This window comes from Heptranchias perlo, chromosome 23 (assembly GCF_035084215.1).
Source record: "Heptranchias perlo isolate sHepPer1 chromosome 23, sHepPer1.hap1, whole genome shotgun sequence".
In the NCBI taxonomy this organism is placed as follows: Eukaryota; Metazoa; Chordata; class Chondrichthyes; order Hexanchiformes; family Hexanchidae; genus Heptranchias; species Heptranchias perlo.
The window spans coordinates 2,130,951-2,154,484 of record NC_090347.1 but is presented as its reverse complement, the minus strand read 5'-3'; the positions used below and the strand labels follow the sequence as shown (position 1 = coordinate 2,154,484).

Here is a 23,534-nt window from a genome sequence, read left to right as displayed (position 1 = left end):
ATTGAATAGGACTATAAAAGCCTTCTGGAGGATATACACATATTAGAGTGGGCAGAGAGGTGGAAGATGCAGAGAATGGTGAGGCAGTACACTTTGGGAGGAAAAACCAGGAATGGGAGTATACAGTCTGTGGAAAGAGGCTGAGGGGTGTGGAAAAACAGTGAGATCTAAAGGTTCAAATATATAATTCCTCGAGAGTGCGGGTAGATAAAGCCATAAAAAAAGAAAGTAGAACTTTTTGATTTTATAATGGGCCACAGAGTACAAGAGCAGAGAGGCTGTGATAAAATTGTACACGGCAATGGTTGGCCTACAGTTCGAATACTCTGCAGTTTTGGGTACCCCATTACAGAAAGGACATGAAAGCCATGGAGAGCATGCATGGAAAACTCCAAATGCTGGAAAACAGAAAATGCTGAAAATGCACAGCAGGTCAGTCAGCATCTAAAAAGACTGCAGGTTATGACGTTGAGTGCAGACCTTTTCAGCTGATCTTCATGGATGCTTACTGACCTGCTGCATATTTCCAGCATTTTCTGCATTTGAGAAACTATAGTTTTGAGGAGAGACTTGAGACACTGAGCCTATTTTCCCTGGATCAAAGAAGGCTAAGAGATTTAATAGAAAAAAAAAGGTTTTTAACATGAAAGATTTTGACAGTGAATAAGGAAAGACTATCCCCACTAGTTGGGGAGTTGGTGATGAGGTGTCATCAATTTAAAATTGTCACAGAGTGAGGAGAGAGGTTAGGAGAAATTTCTTTACATTGAGGATTGTTGGAGCATAGAATGCTTTGCCACAGGGAGTGGATGAAGCAGAGACCACTGCATTGTTGAAGGGAAAGATGGATAAATATTTGAAGTAGAGAAAGATACTAGGCTATGGAGCGAGAGCAGTACAGTGGGATTAGTTTTGGATTGCTCTGCAAAAGAGCTAGAACATGCACAGTGTGCTAAATGTCTTCCTGTGCTATAAATCTCTTTGGTTTTACATCTTTATAATCACTCCTGTGTATCTCGCTCTCAAGCACTAATGAGCTACCTGCTCATGTTTATTTAACCAGGCCAAGCATTATTATTTTCAATAGCTGGAGGTTAAATCCTGTAGAGCGATTGGTTTATAGCTCTTGGTATAGTCTGAGATTGTAGTTATTTTATGCTGCAGATCTCCAATGATACAGTCTTTAACTTGCCACTCCCTGTGGCAAAGCATTCCATGCTCCAACAATCCTCAGTGTGAAGAAATTTCTCCTAACCTCACTCTCTGACCATTTTAAATTGATGACACCTCATCACCGACTCACCAACTAGTGGGGATAGTCTTTCCTTATTCACTGTCAAAATCTTTCATTTTAAAAAACTTTTTTTTTCTATTAAATCTCTTAACCTTCTCTGACCCAGGGAAAATAGGCTCAGTGTCTCAAGTCTCTCCTCAAAACTATAGTTTCTTAAATTAAAAACAGTCTTTAACACACATGGAATGATAGATGGGAGTGTTGGAATGCAGGAAGATGTTTTTTGTGAATTCTGTCCGGTTTATTCTCTAAATTTAAAGGAGAAGCTAAATGTTGAAGGAGGATGTTACCATTTTTTAAAAATCCTACTATGAAGGTAGTGAACTATGGAGAAATATGTAAACTGCAAGGTATTTCTCCTACAGGGAGACCTGCCATTCTGGGTCTCCAAAGCACCAGTGAACTGGAGATGGCCATCCATCTGGTCCTGGATGAGTATCCCATCTGATCTGCTTAGGGTGGGAGAGAAGAGGGCATTGCCTCCTCGAATGAGAACTAACCGTAAATTTAACATATTGGCCGTTTTAATTTGCTGCATTTGGGGAGAGAAGGTAGAAGACTCCTTCCTTCCCCAGAGTAACAATATTTACTTGGTATGTTTACTGAATGTTTGAAATTACTTTTTTTTTATTGGTGTGTGTTTTTAAGGTACTGGGAAACTTGGTTTCTCATTTGTGCGAATTACAGCTCTCATGGTGTCCTGCAACCGCCTGTGGGTGGGAACAGGCAATGGTGTAATCATCTCCATCCCTCTGACAGAAAGTAAGTGATGGGGTTACTTTGAGAAACAAAATAATTTACATGTGGTGTGCCTTTTCTCTTTAATGCTGTCTAAGGACATCACAGTATGCTCTGTGTACTCGTAGTCGAGTTCTTGGGTAAGGGATTGATTGCACCCTGTCCTTGAGTGGGGGAGGGAAGGACCCTATTGCCTTGTGCAGCTCTTGCACTCCAAAAGAATAACGTCATTGAGAGACAGTGCTTTGCTCTGGTCGGCAGCTTCATCCGGCGGGAATAACTCCCAGACCTTTTGAAGTACTGCACTTTTGACCTTTTTCATTTTTGCTTAAAAGATCAGTAATTAGGCTGTCCGATTATTTTTCTGATACTATTCTTGTGCTGTGCACTGACTTCAAGAGAACCAACCCCTGATTTCTGCCAGTTCCTCTTCATGGAAAGTCACAAAAAGTCATATTGGAAGGGTTGGTATCCCTGTATTGGGATATTGTTCTATTTTAGATCTGGGATGGGGAGGGAAGCGGTGACTCCACCCAGTATGGTTCAGATCATCAGTAGAGCGAAATGAGAGAATTCGACAGAGTTCCCCCCACTCTACTTCCTGTGCTGCTTAACCATTCCATTTTTTTTTATTGCAAGATATTAATCTTTACGTGAAAATAGTGCACAAAGGAGTGCTGTTTAGTTTCATAAATTAGGCACAAACTTGGGAGGGGGTTATGCCCACTGCTTTTCTTTCACCCACTTTCCACAGGGAACACATCCGCAAAGTTGAGTGAGATTGACGTTTTAGCGACACTGATCCATTTACGACAAGACTGTGCACAGCCATTCTGAAGCAGTAATTTGGTGATTACTCAGTGGTGTTTGCTGAAGACTGTGTTGCAGCCAAAGTTGCCTGATGGTGCGCTGTCTTAATTCTGAGTGTAACTAGCCTCTTTTACGTCTTTCACAGAGCCCAGTAAGTGGTGACATATCGCACAGCACAGGCTCAATGTGGTTTTATTGGGGCTGGGATAGAATGTTGCTTTGTGGAATCTTCTCCCTCCCGCTTTATTTACAAGGGCGACGGTTCCAGCTGCCATGATCGCAGTCGGCTTAATATCTTTGAACGGTTTGCATGCTGACATAAAAGGTTTTGTTCTAGAACTGTCTATAAATTTAAAAAGAAAATTACAGGCTTGAGATGCCAGAGTGGTGGGTTCTTATTAATCCTTTTCCTCTACTGTCATACTTGTCCACTCCCCCTTTGCCACCTCTTCTCACTATAGCTGTAGTCCTCCACCAGGGACGTTTACTGGGTCTGAGGGGTAAGTGCAGATCAAACCATCAGAATCTTTCTCTCTCGGGCTGCTTTAGCCAGTCAAGGCAGTTTATATCCACCTTTATGTTTATAATGTTCGCCCTCCTCCCGTTCTCTCTCTCTTTCTTTCTCTCTCTCGTCTAAATGTTACCCTGGCGCTGGTCACTGCATTGCGGCAGTATGTATGTTTGCTGAATGGTCACAGTAGGCTAAGTACTCGATGTTTCATCCCTCGACTCCGAGGGATCTTTTATTTTGTCTTGAAGGCCGTCATTTCCATGTCTCCTCACTGAAGCTGTGCAAACACTGCTGCCTGTGTTTCATTTCTTTATCTGTAATGACTCTCTGTTCCATTTACTAATTTTTTTAAAAACCCCACCCAGGGTGGCCATAGGTATGGAGAATGTGTCTAATGTTCAGCTTTCTATTAAAACAGTTTAAAATATCACGATAACAGTTGTGAAGTTACTGGACTGGTTTATTTCTCTTTTAGGGGCAGGGATCAAGTTAGCTTTCATTATGCAATTGAACCCAAAATAACCTACATTATAAAATTAATAAAGTTGAAGTTGGGTGCTTGCAGTCTGACTATTCTCAGACAGACGCAGGGATTGTATTTCTGCATTCAGCTTAAGTTGTAAATCTTGATTTTGTTTTTATATAAAAGAAGTCACATTCAGAATCTTGAATCACATGAAAAAAACCTTGCCCATTTTGTGTTACCTTGCATTCAGGAGCTGTCCACCTCGGGGAGCAGTTGAACTGTAGCACTCTGCTGTGTTTGTGTTCATCTAAAGCTCCAGTGTGTCTCAGTGTTAAAAATCCACCTTAAATGTTCATCTTGCCCAGTTATTTTAATATTTGGAAACCAAATTCCCGTTATTGTATAGCTTTTGGTGAGTTTTGGTATAACCGGGAAGCCATGGTGCTGATAGTGCAGTGGGTCAGCATGCTGCACTAATCACCTCCCAGGGCCTGCTTCTGAATCTAGCCTAGACCGGTGGGATGGAAATGTCTCCTTTTGCCATTTGAAAGTTTCCTAATTGAAGTGAGTGCGGTTTAATTTCAATGCATTCATGGGGTCAAGTCCACAACACATAACTGTCCATTATTTGACTCCAAATTGGCAATCTGAAAGGGGGTACTGGGGTGGCTAGCCCAAGACATGGAAATGGTGTATTGGTGATGCTGGGATTACTCTTCTCAGCTGTTGTTGGAAGAATGGGAGCAGTTTTGTGTTTGTATGGCTAATCTACACATGGGCAAAATTAACGTTTTCCATTCTCAGGAAAGGTACACCTGGCCTCAAAAATACAGAGCGGTCTGTACCAAGTGATTAGATTAGAGCCTGGCAGAACACTCTGATTCTTCTGTTTAGGACCACAAACAGCATGTGTTCCAAATGTGGAATCCAGCAGGTCAGGGTGATAGAGTAGGTACTGTGGGGTGTGGCAGGCTTCTAAATGGGTTAACCAATTAATGGATTGATAGGTCTGCACAGGGAGGGACTTGGTCTATTTAAACTGGCTAAAGATTTATGGATGCTTACTGTGAATGGATTTCTGTTCTGTCCCCTGTTTGTGTTTGCACTTTGGGAAAATTAGTATGTCTGGGTTAGTACATTCAGCTGGGATTGGAAGTGGCTCGAAACCTTATCTAAATGATAACTATATTTTCCTTGAGAAGACATTAAAGTTCTATATGATCTTTCCCCTGTCCCCTGACTCACCTGATCAGTACAGTGGTGATTGAGAAATCATAGACTCTCGGGTGAAACCTCATTCTACTTGACTACAAATTGTCAATTAAAATTCTCCTTTTTTTTAGAAGAAAAATTAACTGCAAAATTGAAGTTTAGACTCCAATGTATAAAAAAAACTACTAACCAATTTTTAAAGTTTTACTGCTACCACTGATTAAATCCTGTGGGTCTGAATCCAGTCACATTTGAAAGAGAATTTGCTGCAAATGCTCCAGTAAATGTAGTTTTCTTAAGGTCCCAGTATCGTCATAGCTCTCATTGACAGGAGAGAAATGCCAGCTTGGCATTAAGCACGCTCCATTACCCATGTCTTCCTGCCATAGACAGAACTCCGCATGCTCTGTTGATTATTTTTTTCCAGATCTTTCCTGAACTGGCACACTTTTCCTAAAGTACCTGTTTTTACTTTAACATCTTTTCATTTTGCTTCAGCTTCGGCCAACACTGCCATACTTGTGGCTTTTTTTAAAATGATTTTCTCCTGAAATCATTTCAGTTTTCTATTCGTCCCATTGCTCTCACTTACCACTTTCTCTCTTTCAAGCCAATAAGGTGTCAGGGGGATCGGGAAACCGTCCCGGAAGCGTCATCCGTGTCTATGGCGATGAAAACAGTGACAAGATCACCCCTGGCACATTTATACCGTACTGCTCTATGGCACATGCTCAGCTGTGTTTCCATGGACACCGAGATGCCGTGAAGTTCTTTGTAGCAGTTCCAGGTGAGCAGTTTGGAGGCATCCTTTATCTCCGCTGGGAGCATGTTTTCTAAACCATGTTATTTATTGCATCTCGGCTGTGAATTATAATCGGGGACACAGCAATTGGCAAATCTAATTCCTGTTTGTGAAGTCATTTTTGTCAACAGTAGATTGAAGAAAAGACTTTTATCTGGAATCTGTAAAATGTTACAAAGCGCTTCAGATATAATAAATTGCTTTGAAGAACAGTCACTGTTTTGTAAGCAAATACAAAAGTCACTGTGCACAGCAACACCCCACAGACAGTGAGGAGATGACTAACCAGTTCTTCTGTTTTTGGTGGTGGTTGAAGGAGGAATGTTGGCCAGGACACCGGGAGAACTCCCTGCTCCTCCTCGAATAGTGCCATGGGATCTTCAGCAATCCACCTGTACCACTGGAATAGGCAGATGGGGCTTTGGTATAATGTCTCATTTGAAAGACAGCACCTCTGACAATGCAGAACTCTCACTACTACACTAAAGTATCAGTCCAAGTTGTGTGCTTAAGTCCTGGGATGATGAGTGTGCTAGCAACTGAACCAAATTAACTTCTAAATTATTGAACCAAGATTTGCCGACCGTGTTTTTTTTTATTAATGGATGTATCCTCTTTAACCAAATGCAATAATTCGACCCTTCCCCACTCCTGTGAAGTCCAGCACAGTAACTCCTCACATGACCTCTTTTTTTCTCCAGCTCAGTTTGGAATGAATGTTAAATGATAGCTTGTGACCCAAGATATGTTGCAGATATGTGATGGAGGATACTTTTTTCCTGTGCGGTTATGGAGGAGAGAATAGATTCCTGCTAGAACTGTTAGTGGTGCTTGGAAATGTGGCCACATTGTCTTTTTAACTTTAGAAGAATGTTTTAATGGAGTCAGTCCATTGTTAGCAGTAGACTGGGCTCCCCGGTGGGAGGGTCCAGCCTCTAGTCCCACGCTCAGCACAAGTTGGAGCTCTGCCATTATCAGTGGGGTAATGTTGCGGAACTGCGTGATGGGCGCCTTGTGGAAGCTGGGTGCTCCAGCTCTCGAGGAGGACCTTTCTGACCAGGCATGCCTCCAGTCAGCCAGTCGGAACTGAGCCACAGTACAGACTGCACCTGCCTTTTCCATGCTTTCAAATCCCTCCATGGCCTCGCCCCTCCCTATCTCTGTAGCCTCCTCCAGCTCGACAACCCTCCAAGATCTCTGCGCTCCTCCAATTCTGGCCTCTTGCGCATCACTGATTTAATCGCTCCACAATTGGCAGCTGTGACTTCAGCTGCCTAGACCCTAAGCTCTGGAATTCCCTCCCTAAATCTCTCCACCTCTCTACCTCGCTCTCTCCTCCTTTAAGATGCTCCTTAAAACCTACCTCTTTGACCAAGCTTTTGGTCACCTATTCTAATATCTCCTTATGTAGCTCGGTGTCAAATTTTGTCCATAATTTCTCCTGTGAAGCACCTTGAGACGTTAAATCTGCTATATAAATGCAAGTTGTTGATTATTATGGAAATGAGGAAACTGCAGGATGGATGCGGCACTTAGAAAGCAAAATTATCTTGGATGGCGGTGTTGAATCACTTTTAACCTTGTTTGATGTTCGGTCCTGCCCTAGGTATACCGTTTGGTGATGTTGAGCACTCGTTTGAAAAATTAGGAGCTTCTGCATCTGATGGATCCGGCCAGCAATCAGTGAGAACGGTGCTGGTTATGAGCGGTGGCGAGGGCTACATTGACTTCAGGATGGGTGAGGATGCTGCATGTTCAGTGCTTCACATAAATGTGAATCTCATTAAGGGAAATGTACTATGCTTTAGGATTTTCTTTCATTTTTTCCATCCCTTCATTTCCTGTACCTAACTCAGGGAAAGAGACAACTCTCTTTATTTCCCCATTTTGTGCACTTTCCTAGGCTGGGGAAGGGGGTTCGTCCCAATTTCCCCATATCATGCACGAAAGTCTGGGAATGAGGGCAACTCCCTACATCTCCCTGTTTGCACTTTGCTTGGGAGAGGGGTGGGGGGAGGAATGTCTGGGGACGTGATTCCAGGCCTCCATCACTTCTACTGACTGGTACCTGAGACCAACTCCAGGTGACTGCCAAGTCGGTGGATTTGAGTTGGAAGCTTGCTGCGCAAACTGTGTCACAGGCATGAGCTTCAATACTACACACGAGAAAGAACGGGCGACACATATGGAGAATGTTGGTAAACAGCCAAGCAAGCTGAATGCTGGGCTATAATCAGGCTGAAGCTGTAAAATGCTCTGGCCACCGAGGTACATCTGGGCATGGTGTAGAGAAGGGCCACGGGGCTGAGCTTTAGTGTCAGGGGACTGAGTTGAGGAAAGGTTAGAAAAATTCTTCAGCCTTGAAAGGAAGCAAATGAAAGGGACATTATGTTGTACATGCGGTACTGAGTGAGGAATGAGAGGGGACCTAGTGGAGGAATATAAGGTAGTGAATAGATTGGAAAAGTTAAACCCGGGGCACTGTTTTAAACTTACAACTGCAGGGCAGTCAGATTCAGGACTGATGTCAGGAAAGCACCTCTCTGCACTCGCACATCTGGAATGGCCTTTCAGGGAGGGAGTGGAGGCAAAAACTGGAATTGTTCAAGAGACAGTGTGATACTGTGATGGGAGACTGTAGGTGTCTATGGAAAGGTGGGCTGGTCCGATCAGTCTCCTTCATCTGTACTCAGCTTTGTGTCCCTCCCATTCTGTGTTGTATTAGAGGTCCACTGATTAGCAACACTAAACCCCCCTCTAACATAAAACGTTAACCAGCTCAGGTGATACTTAAACTGTGTTATAGTTTTCTTTCTGTTTTCACCTTTCCCTCAACACACATCAGCTGGTGGCCTGCTCTCGAGGCCTTCATAAGTGCTACTTTGAAAGGTCATGAGTGATTGCAGTTTGTGTGGGTTCCAAAAGTAAACCCTGGGTTTACAAAAAAAACAGTGAGACCAACGCAGTGAGTTGTTATGATCTGGAATGTGCTGCCTGAAAGGGTGGTAGAAGCAGATTCAATAGTGACTTTCAAAAGGGAATTGGATAAATGCTTAAAAGAAAAACTTGCAGTGCTATGGGGAAAGGGCGGGAGGGAGTGGGACTAGTTGGATAGCTCTTTCAAAGAGCCAGCATAGGCACAATGGACCGAATGGCCTCCTTCTGTGCTGTATCATTCTATGACATCTTCTCATTAACTTCATACATTACGGCAAGAGTTGTTTGAAATGAGTTGTTCTCTTTAGGTGATGAGAGTGAAGAGACGGAGGAGCTCAGGGAGACGCTGCAGATTCAGCCTTCGCTGGCCAAAGCAGAAAGAAGTCACTTAATCGTGTGGCAAGTCATGTTCAACGATGACTGAATGACACAACTTCACCACAGAATGACTGAGTTACAAGAAAACCTTGCATGTTGTTTTATTTTGGTTTATTTTTGTTTTAATTTCTTCACCGCAGAGTGTTTGAGCAGTTCTTCACCATGGTTCCTCAGTTTGCATGGTGGAGTTCAGAGCAGGGGGTAGGTATCCTGAGCTGCTCTTCTGTCCGTGTCTTTTTATACAGGGTCTTCCTACTGTTGAAAGACAGCGCTTGCTGAGCATAGTCACTTCAAAGAACATAGGCTGCCTTAGTAAAACAACAGGTGTTAGTTGTTAAGGGTTATTATGCTAACACTATTCTAAAGAACTAATTTGTATTTGCAATGATTATAAAGAAAGCTATTTATTTCTGTGTGGGTGTTATCACGGTTACCAAAGGACATTAACCCGGAGTAGCACTCGTGTCAAATGATTGGTAGAGAGAGAGTCAGTCAGCCAGCCAGCCTTGTTTTAGAGCCCTGTGGTCTTTAGGGAAACATCATCCAATTCAGTTTAGTTCAATTTTTTTATTGCAATTTGTTATAGAAAGCTATGGACACTCTTGACAGGGAAAGTTAACAACCTGTACTGCACCTCAGAACCATTTTATATATACACTACTAAAATGTCTTCTTTTCTCTAACAGAAGTGCTTTAATTTTATTGACAGTTTTGTTGAGAAAGAAACATTTGCGTCTCTCCAAGCCTATTTTAAAAAAATATACAAATTTTATGGTCTGTAATTTTTTTGTAAGTTGACCTCTTTAGACACTTTATCTTGTATTTTAATTGCTCTGTAATTTGAAACTGAATGCTCCGGCGTTGAATTGCTCTCTGTTGAAACCCAAGGCTTCATTATGGTGAGCTCAATAGCTCATATTGCAGTGTAGCCATTTCAGTATTTATTACCTATTATTAATGAACCTTTGCGGTTCAGAATGTAACTTTGTACAAGAAAAAAAATATATATGTATATCAAAGACGGCTGGTGTTTCCTTGGTTGTGTTTTTTCAGCTCTGAATTGGGACCTGCATTATCACATCGTAGAAAAGTGCCAATAACCTGAGAAACTGGAAATGGATTCATACTGGGGCAAGAGAATCATGCTTAATCAGGCCCCTGATTTACAATGACTGAATAAACCTGATCTTATTTTTATTCTACAAGGTTTCCTGGGATTTTTACCGTTGTTTTAGCGATCACATTCTGCGATTATGTCCCATTTTTCCATGAAAGCCGGAGACCAGTGCCTGTGCACATAACCTTCCCTCAACACACCATTTCAATCAAATCTTCCCTTCCGTCCAAAAACAAAACCTTTTTAATGCTGCCTTTTTGAAATTCAGCGTTGCTATGCTTCCCCTCACTTTATTGAGTTCTCTGAAGATTTTTGATTGGTGCAATTGATTGGAATATTGCACATTGACATTTGGTATTCAAATCCAGCCCAGAGTGTTGGAGTGAAGATCATCTCTCTCTCTGGCTAGTATAGGCTCAAGGAAGATGGATCCCAGGGCAGTATGAAACCTGCCCCCAGTGGTTTCCCCCCAAAATCTTTCAAAATTCAGCACTGATGGGCAGTGTCATTGAAGAACAGAAATGTGGTGTTGGCTTGGATCAGTCGGTAGCACACTCCCCTCTGGGTCAGAAGTATCACTATCATTGTAGGAGTGCTGTAGTAAATTTAGGTCTTAAAGCACATTGTTGGAACAGAGTTACAGGATGCTTCTTGATCTAAGCTGACCTGACTTGCGAGGGAGTGACTGTAATGTTCAACCATTACATTTCTCCAGCAGTAAGATCTTTCTGCTTGATTGGCATGAATGCCTACTTGGCTCAGTTGGTTGCATTTTCAACTCTGAAGCACAAAGTGAGCTCAAACCCAAATCCATGACTTTAGCACATAATCCAGGCTGGCGCTGCTGTGCAGATGGGGAATACTGCACTGTCGGAGTTGTCATCTTTCGGATGAATGTTAAACTGAGGTCCTGATGGTTGAAGTGGATGTTAAAGATCCCACGGCACGATTGGAAGAAGAGCAGGGAGTTCTCCTGGTGTCCTGGCCAACATTCCTCCTTCAACCAACACCATCAAGAACAGAGTAACTGGCCACTCATTGCTGTTTGTGGGTTCTTGCTATGCATAAAATGGCTGTCATGTTTCCCTACATAAGTGACTGCACTTCAAAGTGTTGGGATGTTTGAAAATTTTTAATGTGCTATATAAAAGGCAAATACATTTGTTCTTCCTATTCATTGCATATTTTTCTTTCTTGCTACCCCCCACCCCCCCACCCCATCTCCTTATTTCACTCGCTGTTCTTTGGGCAATTGTGCAGGCACTGTCCTCCCATTTCCCTGACCCAGCATGTCCTGGATTGATTTGTTGATAACTCCTAAAGAATCGTGATGCAAACTCATGTCCGACTCGTCCAGGCGCCAACCTGCTTTGCCACCGGATGCTTACAGAATGTGCTTTGGGAAGCAGTCAAGGGTGCAATCAGAACTGGGAGTACTTGATGCAGATTGGGAGTGGGGGTGGGGGGGTGGAGGAATTGTGTGTGTGCCAGCTTTAGGAGCGCAAAGTCATCGAGTGACACGACCATTCAGCCCATTGGCTCGCCCAGTTTCAGGTTCTCGTGAATGATACATGCTGGAATACTTCACTTTCCCCTCGTGGTTTGATGTGACTTGAAGTTCTTCATAAATTCCCCGCGGTGTCCCGACAGAGTATGAGTATGCAGAAGTGTTCTGAATTAGCATCCACACCTGAAACGTTGCCCTGTCCGGATGGTGATGGACCTGCTTTACGTTCCCAGAATTTTCTGTTCTTATTCCTATATTGAGAATTCCCAAATCCCTACCCTGTTCTCTGCATGGGACTCTGGGTTGGGCAATGGTAGACATAATCTTACACTGTGAGTTTACTGTGCTGTGTCGTCACAAAAATTCATTTCTTCTGGAACTCTGTATTCCTTACTACTGTTCTTCAAATCTCATGTAAAAGTCTAATATGCTACTCGTCAATCTCTGTTGCAGACGAGAATCACAACCAAGTGTGGTCTTCAGGTGAATTGGATTTGGATGCGTAGGTAATTCATAAGAACATAAGAAATAGGAGCAGGAGTAGGCCAATCGGCCCCTCGAGCCTGCTCCGCCATTCAATAAGATCATGGCTGATCTGATCCTAACCTCAAATCTAAATTCATGTCCAATTTCCTGCCTGCTCCCCATTTTAAAGCTATACTTTCTGTACTTATTTTTATATTCCCATTAGAAACTCTATGTTTATAATGTTAACTGTGCGTAACCTTGTCATGCTGTAATTATACCCTCCTGCCAAGGGCGTCAGAGTGGAATTTGTAACGTGACCGGTTTCCATGGGCAATTTCCATTATATATGTAAACACAGGTGTTTATAATGGGAAAATTTGGCAGGGAGTGTGTGCAGATGCAAGATTTTTTTATCATGGATACATGTATGTGTTAGTTTTTACACTTGCCAGATGACTGAGCATCTCTGAGTTAATTGAGGTGAAGAAAAATCGTGAAGTGCTAGAAATGATCAGCGGGTTAGTCAGCATGTGAAAGAGAAAGATAGGTTATCTATTTGGGTTCCTACTTGTCATACTGTAGACAATATCGCCTTTAATGTACTCCATGGTTCCCTCCTCTGGTTTAATGTGTGGAGTCTGACATGAGCATTAATTCTACGAACCTTTTGCTGCAAGTACTCCACAAAACTTTTTTCCCTACTTTCTTTTAGGTTCTATCAGTGGGTAGCACTCTCATTTCTAGCTCAGAAGGTCGTGGGTTCAAGCCTCACTCCAGAAAGACTTGAGCATATGATCCGGGCTGACTCTCCCAGTGCAGTACTGAGGGAGTGCTGCACTGTTGGAGATGCAGTCTTTCAGATGAGACATTAAACTGAGATCCTATCGGTCTGTCCCACTGGTTGAGGTGGACGTGAAAGATTCCAGGACTCCATTTGAAGAGCAGGGAGTTCTCCCTCAAGCATCACCCAACAACAATGAATATCATCTCGTTTGTGAGGCATGGCTGTGCATAAATTGGCTGCTGTACATAAGTAGACATTGAAATCAAAACACCGGGAGCCAGTGGAGGTTGGGAAGGATCAGCATGATAAATAAGTGGGGTTTCATGCAGGAGAATCAGTAAAAACTCTGGAAGAAGTGGAATTCATTAGGGGGACAGGAGGTTTTTTTTAAAATCTTACTGCTTTTATTTTTCAGTTTGTGAAATATGTTTCATAATGTAAACAAAGATCAAAGTTGCATAGCAACCATCCCCCTAGGAGTTTCATTGTTTGAGGTGAAAAGTCCATCAGTCGATCTTTTCCAATCTCTTTGACTCATAATAAGTTTTTTGCAGCCAGAAATTCTCCTGTCTCTTTCCACCAGTGATGAGGTGAATGAACTGCCCTCTTCTTTGCCGCCGTTTACGGTAGCGACTGCACAGGCCGTGAGACGCCCTGCCGTGATATTAAACCCAGGCGGGATTCTGTGGCAGCTCTGTCACCTGTTCTTCAGCATCTGTCCGACTGATGCCCACAACCTGCCACTGACGGACTTTTAATAGGATTTCAGTAGTTTTACAACTTGCAATGGAGCCTTTTATGTAACAAAACGTCTGTGTTTTATGAGGGAATGGTGGCCGTTGAGCAGGTCTCAGAGACATTAGGGAAGGTGACTAAAAGAACTGTTAAACACGAAGCCTTTGAGGAGTGTTTTGAAGGTGGGGAGAGCTTGTAAGAGTTTAGGAAGAGAGGAAGACCAATTTCACCTTTAATGGAAGTACGCATGCCTAATTAAGGACTGTAGTAAGTGCCACACTGCCACCGAATGGCTGCGTTAAGGAGCTGGAATCTGAACAAATCACTAAACACTCATTTTCCAGAGTATCGTCGAGAAAATAATGCCACATTTTTTCAATTGATGATCTGCCATTAATCCGAGTTGCAGTAATGCTGCCTGACCGTGGTATGGTGCTGTTTTAGGATGATTGAAACTTGCTTGGATGAAGTGAGTTGATGTTACATAGAATGTACAGCACAGAAACGGGCAATTCGGCCCAACTGGTCCATGCCAGTGTTTATGCTCCACACATGCCTCCTCCCTCCCGATTTCATCATATCCTTCTATTCCTTTCTCGCTCATGTTTTTATCTAACTTCCCCTGTTACTGCAAGCTCCTGGGTCACAGTGGGTGGGGGGGGTGGAGGATTTGAAAACGCCCGAGCTAAATGTACAGGCAAATCACGATAATCAGAACAATGACCTCAAAATGTTGTTTTGTACTTGGATGTAAGGAATTTCTGTGAACAGGGCATTTGGGACCTCCAGTTTAATGATTCAGCAGTTCAATCTAACCGGAAACTATCAGTATACAACACAGCGTAAGCTGTAGCGCAGTGACTAAGGGCTCAATTTTATGGGGAAATTGCAGGTGCGTTGGGGGTGGGGGGACTCCGAAAATCGGGGAAATCCCATTCCGGTTCGGAGCCCGGCTCCAACCCGCCAACTTCTGGGTTCCCCACTGACTCGTCTGGATGCGCGCGTGCCTCTGGAATGTAGAAGTCCCACTGACAATTAAAGCCGGCGGGATGATACTTTACATAGTTATTCAGGTACTTAAGTACTTGAGGTACTTAATTTTCTCCAGATTTTGGCAGGGGTGCGATTGTGAAGGATCCTCAGCCAGTGTGAAACACTCCATATTGCAACAGACGTGTTTCAGCCAGCAGCCAGTGGGAGATTCAAATGCTTATTTGACAGATGGGGAGAAAAGGTCACTTATTGCAGCAGGGCACTCTTATTTCAGACAAAGTTTTGGCTGAAAGATCTTAGTGTTTGGACTGAAAATTCTTACTTTCCACTCAAAATTCTGCTGTTCAAACCTATTTAACTACTTTGCGGACCCCCTCAAACTCTCACCATCAGGATGGGGTGGGGGGCGCCATGGCTGCATTCACCACTACATCCGAGGACGAGTGACATCACCAGGCGCGGCGTCCACCTCCGCCACGTGGAGCTCAACAAGACCGTGCTGCACCACAGGCACCTGCACAAGAGCACAGAGGGCAACAACAGAGAGAGCGATGTTGCAGGAGGCACTACCCTCGCCACAGGGTTTACAGACCGAGGCTCAGCTTCCTGGACGTCTCTTAGGAGCAGTGTATACGGAGGCTCAGAGTCAGTTGCCAGGTGGTCTCAGACATCTGCAGTCTCCTTCATGCCGAGCTGCTCCCGGCTGGGCCCGAGCAGCATCTCCTTACCTGTTGCTGTCAAAGTCAGCACTGCCCTCAACTGCTTCACCTCCGGATCATTCCAGGGTGCTACCGGGGACATCACCAGGGTCTCTCAGTTGTCTGCACACAAGTGCATAAGGCAGGTCACCGACGGCTTGTTTCGCAGGGCCTCGCACAATGTCAACTTCCCCATGGACGACCTCAGCCAGACGGAGAGGGCAGTGGGATTCCACTCTGTGGCTGGCTTCCCACGGGTGTAGGGTGCAATTAGTTGCATGCATATAGCAATACGAGCACCTCCACATGATCCAGGACTGTTCATCAACAGAAAGGGCTATCACTCCATCAACACTCAGCTCGTTTGTGACCATCGCAAGAGATTCCTCGACGTGTGCGCCAGATTCCCTGGTGGCTGCCACGATTCCTTCATCTTCTGGGAATCCAACATCCCGCCCCTCTTCCACGCACCGAACACCCTTAAGGGCTGGCTCCTCGGGGACAAGGGATACCCCCTGCACACATGGCTCATGACACCTCCGAGGAACCCCATCACCGAGCAACAGCGTTGATACTACAGCCACAATCGCCACCAGGTCTACAATTGAGCATGCTTATAGGGCTGCTCAAGATGCGATTTAGATGCCTTGATCCTTCTGGGGGTGCGCTTCAATACGCACCAGACAGAGTGGGACGCATTACAGTCGTGTGTTGTGCCCTGCACAACCTGGCACAACTGAGAGGGGTGCTGCTGGAGGAGGCCCCATCCACATCTGCCAACCACATTGAGGAGAAGGAGGAGGAGCAATCCATGGGCACAAGAGCAGCTTACCTGGCTGCTCGTGAAGCCAGGGAGTCACTGATATGTGAACGCTTCTCCTAACATCAGAAAGTGTGACGTGTCCAATCCTCACACCACCGGATAGAGCAGCGCCACACCAGCACCCTCCCTCACCCCTCCCTGGACAAAACAGGCCTGCAATCTCACATTTGCCCATTGTAGAGTGACCCAATGGGTGACATCATGTCGCCGCTCATGGGTGAAGCTCATGAAAGGGCCCTATCACAGAAGCCAGTCAAGAATGGCCAAGACGGGGCAGTAGTGGTGACAATTTAACAAAAAGCTAATATAAATAAATAAACTGACCAACTGTCAAACACCCTTGTGCATACCCTTCGTGCTTACAAAACCTTCGCCTTTCTCTTCCGACTACTGAGACGTGGTGCATCCCCTGTGGCTGCAGCGTTGCTAGTAAAGGAGGAAATCAATGCAATAGTGAGGAAGGATATTGCCTCGGAAAATCATGATGTGGAATCTGTATGAGTAGAGCTAAGAAACACCAAGAGGCAGAAAACGTTGGTGGGGGTTGTCTATAGGCCCCCAAACAGTAGTGGAGATGTAGGGGAGGGCTTGAAACAGGAAATTAGAGACGCATGCAAGAAGGGTACAACTATAATCATGGGTGACTTTAATCCACATATAGATTGGTCAAACCAAATTAGCAATAATACTGTGGGGGAAGAATTCCTGGAGTGTGTACGTGATGGATTTCTAGACCAATACGTTGAAGAACCAACTAGAGAACAGGTGATCCTAGACTGGGTATTGTGCAATGAGAAAGGATTAATTAACAATCTTGTTGTGCGGGATCCCTTAGGGAAGAGCGACCATAACATGATAGAATTCCTCATTAAGATGAAGAGTGAAATAGTCGAATCCGAAACTAGGGTCCTGAATCTAAATAAAGGAAATTACGAAAGTATGAGGTGTGAGTTGACTCGGCTAGATTGGGGAACTTTACTAAAAGGGATGACGGTGGATAGGCAATGGCTAATGTTTAAAGAACGTGTGCAGGAATTACAACAATTATTCATTCCTGTCTGGCGCAAAAATAAAACAGGAAAAGTGGCTCAACCATGGCTTACAAAAGAAATTAGGGATAGTATTAGATCCAAAGAGGAGACATATAAAATTGCCAGAAAAAGCAGCAAACCTGAGGATTGGGAGCAGTTCAGAATTCAGCAAAGGAGGACAAAGAGATTGATTAAGAGGGGAAAAATAGAGTATGAGAGTAAACTAGCAGGGAACATAAAAACTGACTGCAAAAGCTTCAATAACTATGTCAAGAGAAAAAGATTAGTGAAGACAAATTAGGTCCCTTACAATCAGAAATGGGGGAAATTCTAATGGGGAACAAAGAAATGGCAGAACAATTAAACACATACTTTGGTTCTGTCTTTACAAAGGAGGACACAAATAACCTCCCAGAAATGTTAGGGAACCAAGGGTCTTGTGAGAGGGAGGAACTGAAGGAAACCAGTATTAGTAAAAAAATAGTGCTAGGGAAATTACTGGGGCTAAAGGCTGACAAATCCCCAGGGCCTGATAATCTACATCCCAGAGTACTAAAGGAAGTGGCCCTGGAAATAGTCGATTCATTGGTTGGTGATCGTCTTCCAAAATTCGATAGACTCTGGAACAGTTCCTACAGATTGGAGGGTGGCAAATGTAACCCCACTATTTAAAAAAGGAGAGAGAGAAAAAACAGGGAATTACAGACCAGTTAGCCTAACATCAGTAGTGGGGAAAATACTAGAGTCTATTATAAAAGATGTGATAACAGAACTCTTGGAAGGCATTATTTGGATTGGACAAATTCAGCATGGGTTTATGAAAAGGAAATCATGCTTAACAAATCTACTGGAGTTTTTTGAGAATCTAACTAGTAGGATAGATAGGGGAGAACCAGTGGATGTGGTGTACTTGGATTTTCAAAAGGCTTTTGATAAGGTCCCACACAAGAGGTTAGTGTGCAAAATTAAAGCACATGGGATTGGGGGGAATATACTGGCATGGATTGAGAATTGATTGACAGACAGGAAACAGAGAGTAGGAATAAACGGGTCTTTTTCCGGGTGGCAGGCAGTGACTACTGGGGTACTGCAGGGATCAGTGCTTGGGCCCCAGCTATTCACAATATATATCAATGATTTGGATGAGGGAACTAAATGTAACATTTCCAAGTTTGCAGACGACACAAAGCTGGGGTGGAATGTGAGCTGTGAGGAGGATGTAAAGAGGCTCCAATGTGATTTAGACAAGTTGGGTGAGTGGGCAAAAACATGGCAGATGCAGTATAATGTAGATAAATGTGAGGTTATCCACTTTGGCTGTAAAAACAAAGGCAGATTATTATCTGAATGGTGATAGATTGGGAAAAGGGGAGGTGCAACGAGACCTGGGTGTCCTTGTACACCAGTCGCTGAAAGCTAGCATTCAGGTGCAGCAAGCAGTTAGGAAGGCGAATGGGATGTTGGCCCTCATTGCAAGAGAATTTGAGTACAGGAGGAGGGATGTCTTACTGCAGTTGTACAGGGCCTTGGTGAGACCACACCTGGAGTATTGTGTGCAGTTTTGGTCTCCTTATCTGAGGAAGGATGTCCTTGCCATGGAGGGAGTGCAACGAAGGTTTACCAGACTGATTCCTGGGATGGCAGGACTGATGTATGAGGAGAGATTGGGTCGACTAGGCCTATATTCACTAGAGTTTAGAAGAATGAGAGGTGATCTCATCGAAACATAAAACTCTAACAGGACTAGACAGACGAGATGCAGGGAGGATGTTTTTTTTTATTCGTTCATGGGATGTGGGCGTCGCTGGCGAGGCCAGCATTTATTGCCCATCCCTAATTGCCCTTGAGAAGGTGGTGGTGAGCCGCCGCCTTGAACCGCTGCAGTCCGTGTGGTGAAGGTTCTCCCACAGTGCTGTTAGGAAGGGAGTTCCAGGATTTTGACCCAGCGACGATGAATGAACGGCGATATATTTTCAAGTCGGGATGGTGTGTGACTTGGAGGGGAACGTGCAGGTGGTGTTGTTCCCATGTACCTGATGCTCTTGTCCTTCTAGGTGGTAGAGGTCGCGGGTTTGGGAGGTGCTGTCGAAGGAGCCTTGGCGAGTTGCTGCAGTGCATCCTGTGGATGGTACAAACTGCAGCCACAGTGCGCTGGTGGTGAAGGGAGTGAATGTTTAGGGTGGTGGATGGGGTGCTAATCAAGCAGGCTGCTTTGTCCTGGATGGTGTCGAGCTTCTTGAGTGTTGTTGGAGCTGCACTCAACCAGGCAAGTGGAGAGTATTCCATCACACTCCTGACTTGTGCCTTGCAGATGGTGGAAAGGCTTTGGGGAGTCAGGAGGTGAGTCACTCGCTGCAGAATACCCAGCCTCTGACCTGCTCTTGTAGCCACAGTATTTATATGGCTGGTCCAGTTAAGTTTCTGGTCAATGGTGACCCCCAGGATGCTGATAGTGGGGGATTCGGCTAAGGTAATGCCATAGAATGTCAAGGGGAGATGGTTAGACTCTCTTGTTGGAGATGGTCATTGCTTGGCACTTGACTGGCGAGAATGTTACTTGCCACTGTTCAGCCCAAGCCTGGATGTTGTCCAGGTCTTGCTGCATGCGGGCACGGACTGCTTCATTACCTGAGGGGTTGCGAATGGATCTGAACACTGTGCAATCATCAGCGAACATCCCCATTTCTGATCTTATGATGGAGGGAAGGTCATTGATGAAGCAGCTGAAGATGGTTGGGCCAAGGACACTGCCCTGAGGAACTCCTGCAGCAATGTCCTGGGGCTGAGATGATTAGCCTCTAACAACTACTACCATCGTCCTTTGTGCTAGGTATGACTCCAGCCACTGGAGAGTTTTCCCCCTGATTCCCATTGACTTCAATTTTACTGGGGCTCCTTGGTGCCACACTCGGTCAAATGCTGCCTTGATATCAAGGGCGATCACTCTCACCTCACCTCTGTAATTCAGCTCTTTTGTCCATGTTTGGACCAAGCCTGGAATGAGGTCTGGATCCGAGTGGTCCTGGCGGAACCCAAACTGAGCATCGGTGAGCAGGTTATTGGTGAGTAAGTGCCGCTTGATAGCACTGTCGATGACACCTTCCATCACTTTGCTGATGATTGAGTGTAGACTGATGTGGTGGTAATTGGCCGGATTGGATTTGTCCTGCTTTTTGTGGACAGGACATACCTGGGCAATTTTCCACATTGTCGGGTAGATTTTTTTTTAAATGTATTCGTTCATGGGATGTGGGCGTCGCTGGCGAGGCCGGCATTTATTGCCCATCCCTAATCGCCCTTGAGAAGGTGGTGGTGAGCCGCCTTCTTGAACCGCTGCAGTCCGTGTGGTGACTGTTCTCCCACAGTGCTGTTAGGAAGGGAGTTCCAAGATTTTGACCCAGCGACGATGAATGAACGGCGATATATTTCCAAGTTGGGATGGTGTGTGACTTGGAGGGGAAGGTGCAGGTGGTGTTGTTCCCCTGTGCCTGCTGCTCTTGTCCTTCTAGGTGGTAGAGGTCACGGGTTTGGGAGGTGCTGTCAAAGAAGCCTTGGCGAGTTGCTGCAGTGCATCCTGTGGATGGTACACACTGCAGCCACTGTGCGCCGGTGGTGAAGGGAGTGACTGTTTAGGGTGGTGGATGGGGTGCCAATCAAGCAGGCTGCTTTATCTTGGATGGTGTCGAGCTTCTTGAGTGTTGTTGGAGCTGCACTCATCCAAGCAAGTGGAGAGTATTCCATCACACTCCTGACTTGTGCCTTGTAGATGGTGGAAAGGCTTTGGGGAGTCAGGAGGTGAGTCGCTTGCCACAGAATACCCAGCCTCTGACCTGCTCTCGTAGCCACAGTATTTATATGGCTGGTCCAGTTAAGTTTCTGGTCAATGGTGACCCCCAGGATGTTGATGGTGGGGGATTCGGCGATGGTAATGCCGTTGAATGTCAAGGGGAGGTGGTTAGACTCTCTCTTGTTGGAGGTGGTCATTGCCTGGCACTTATCTGGCGCGAATGTTACTTGCCACTTATCAGCCCAAGCCTGGATGTTGTCAAGGTCTTGCTGCATGCGGGCTCGGACTGCTTCATTATCTGAGGGGTTGCGAATGGAACTGAACACTGTGCAATCATCAGCGAACATACCCATTTCTGACCTTATGATGGAGGGAAGGTCATTGATGAAGCAGCTGAAGATGGTTGGGCCTAGGACACTGCCCTGAGGAACTCCTGCAGCAATGTCCTGGGGCCGAGATGATTGGCCTCCAACAACCACTACCATCTTCCTTTGTGCTCTGTATGACTCCAGCCACTGGAGAGTTTTCCCCCTGATTCCCATTGACTTCAATTTTACTGGGGCTCCTTGGTGCCACACTCGGTCAAATGCTGCCTTGATGTCAAGGGAAGTCACTCTCACCTCACCTCTGTAATTCAGCTCTTTTGTCCATGTTTGGACCAAGCCTGTAATGAGGTCTGGAGCCGAGTGGTCCTGGTGGAACCCAAACTGAGCATCGGTGAGCAGGTTATTGGTGAGTAAGTGCCGCTTGATCGCACTGTTGACGACACCTTCCATCACTTTGCTGATGATTGAGAGTAGACTGATGGGGCGGTAATTGGCCGGATTGGATTTCTCCCACTTTTTGTGGGTAGATGCCAGTGTTGTAGCTGTACTGGAACAGCTTGGCTCGAGGCGCAGCTAGTTCTGGAGCACAAGTCTTCAGCACTACATCCGGGATGTTGTTGGGGCCCATAGCCTTTATTGTATCCAGTGCACTCAGCCATTTCTTGATATCACGTGGAGTGAATCAAATTGGCTGAAGACTGGCTTCTGTGATGGTGGGGATATCGGGAGATGGATTATCTCCTCGGCACTTCTGGCTGAAGATGGTTGCAAATGCTTCAGCCTTGTCTTTTGCACTCACGTGCTGGACTCCGCCATCATTGAGGATGGGGATGATTGCAGAGCCTCCCCCTCCCGTTAGTTGTTTAATTGTCCACCACCATTCACGACTGGATGTGGCAGGACTGCAGAGCTTTGATCTGATCCATTGGTCGTGGAATCGCTTAGCTCTGTCGATAGCATGTTGCTTCCGTTGTTTAGCATGCATGTAGTCCTGAGTTGTAGATTCACCAGGTTGGCACCTAATTTTTAGATACGCCTGGTGCTGCTCCTGGCATGCTCTTCTACACTCCTCAGTGAACCAGGGTTGATCCCCTGGCTTGTTGGTAATGGTAGAGTGAGGAATATGCCGGGCCATGAGGTTACAGATTGTGCTGGAATACAATTCTGCTGCTGCTGATGGCCCACAGTGCCTCATGGATGCCAGTTTTGAGCTGCTAGATCTGTTCTGAATCTATCCCATTTAGCACGGTGGTAGTGCCACACAACACGTTGGATGGTGTCCTCAGTGCGAAGACGGGACTTCGTCTCCACGAGGACTGTGCGGTGGTCACTCCTACCAATACTGTCGTGGACAGATGCATTTGCGACAGGTCGGTTGGTGAGGATGAGGTCAAGTAAGTTTTTCCCCTCGTGTTGGTTCGCTCACCACCTGCCGCAGGCCCAGTCTGGCAGCTATGTCCTTCAGGACTCGGCCAGTAGTGGTGCTACCGAGCCACTCTTGGTGATGGACATTGAAGTCCCCCACCCAGAGTACATTCTGTGCCCTTGCTACCCTCAGTGCTTCCTCCAAGTGGTGTTCAACATGGAGGAGGACTGATTCATCAGCTGAGGGAGGGCGGCACGTGGTAATCAGCAGGAGGTTTCCTTGCCCATGTTTGCCGAATGGCCTACTCTTGGTCTTATTTTCTATGTTTCTAAGAGGTAGTGGCAGGTTGCTCTTGTTCATGGCCTGACAGATTAGATGCTTTGGGCCTATGCCGTCTGGGATTTGGTGCCCTTGAGGGCCCCTCCAAAGACTGCTCCACCTGCACCTGTGCAGGGCCAGACTCGGCCACCTGGAGGGAAGGCAGCATTGCGGGTACTGGTTGAGAGGGGGGCAACGGATGAGACGTGGGAGCGCTTTGAGTGGAGTTCCCACTTCCATGTCCCCTTTCGCCATCATCTCTCTCCTGCGCCAGGCCCACACCACTCCTACCACTCTGCTGGACGACAGTTTGGAGGACATGTGTGAAGCCTTGTAAGGCCAGTGCTCGTGTATCTGCCTGCCTGTTTAAGGCGGCAGAATTTTGTTCACTGAGTCCGAACGGCCGTTGTCAGGGCCTGAATGGACTCATTTG

At 45.5% G+C, this 23,534-nt stretch overlaps 1 protein-coding gene across 4 annotated transcripts in view; it reads left to right on the top strand.

Moving 5' to 3' along the window:
• LOC137341002 (C-Jun-amino-terminal kinase-interacting protein 4-like) overlaps positions 1-10,167 on the top strand; it is a 216,932-nt gene extending 206,765 nt beyond the window's left edge. For 3 of the 4 annotated variants that reach the window (XM_068003814.1, XM_068003813.1, XM_068003816.1), the window contains 5 exons: positions 1,943-2,056; positions 3,304-3,342; positions 5,642-5,818; positions 7,440-7,571; positions 9,079-10,167. In XM_068003814.1, coding sequence (XP_067859915.1) covers positions 1,943-2,056; positions 3,304-3,342; positions 5,642-5,818; positions 7,440-7,571; positions 9,079-9,194 — 578 coding nt within the window. In that variant the 3' untranslated portion in view covers positions 9,195-10,167. The remainder of the gene's footprint in view (positions 1-1,942; positions 2,057-3,303; positions 3,343-5,641; positions 5,819-7,439; positions 7,572-9,078) is intronic. The other variant, XM_068003815.1, reaches the window with a different exon arrangement.
• The last annotated feature ends 13,367 nt before the right edge of the window (positions 10,168-23,534 follow it).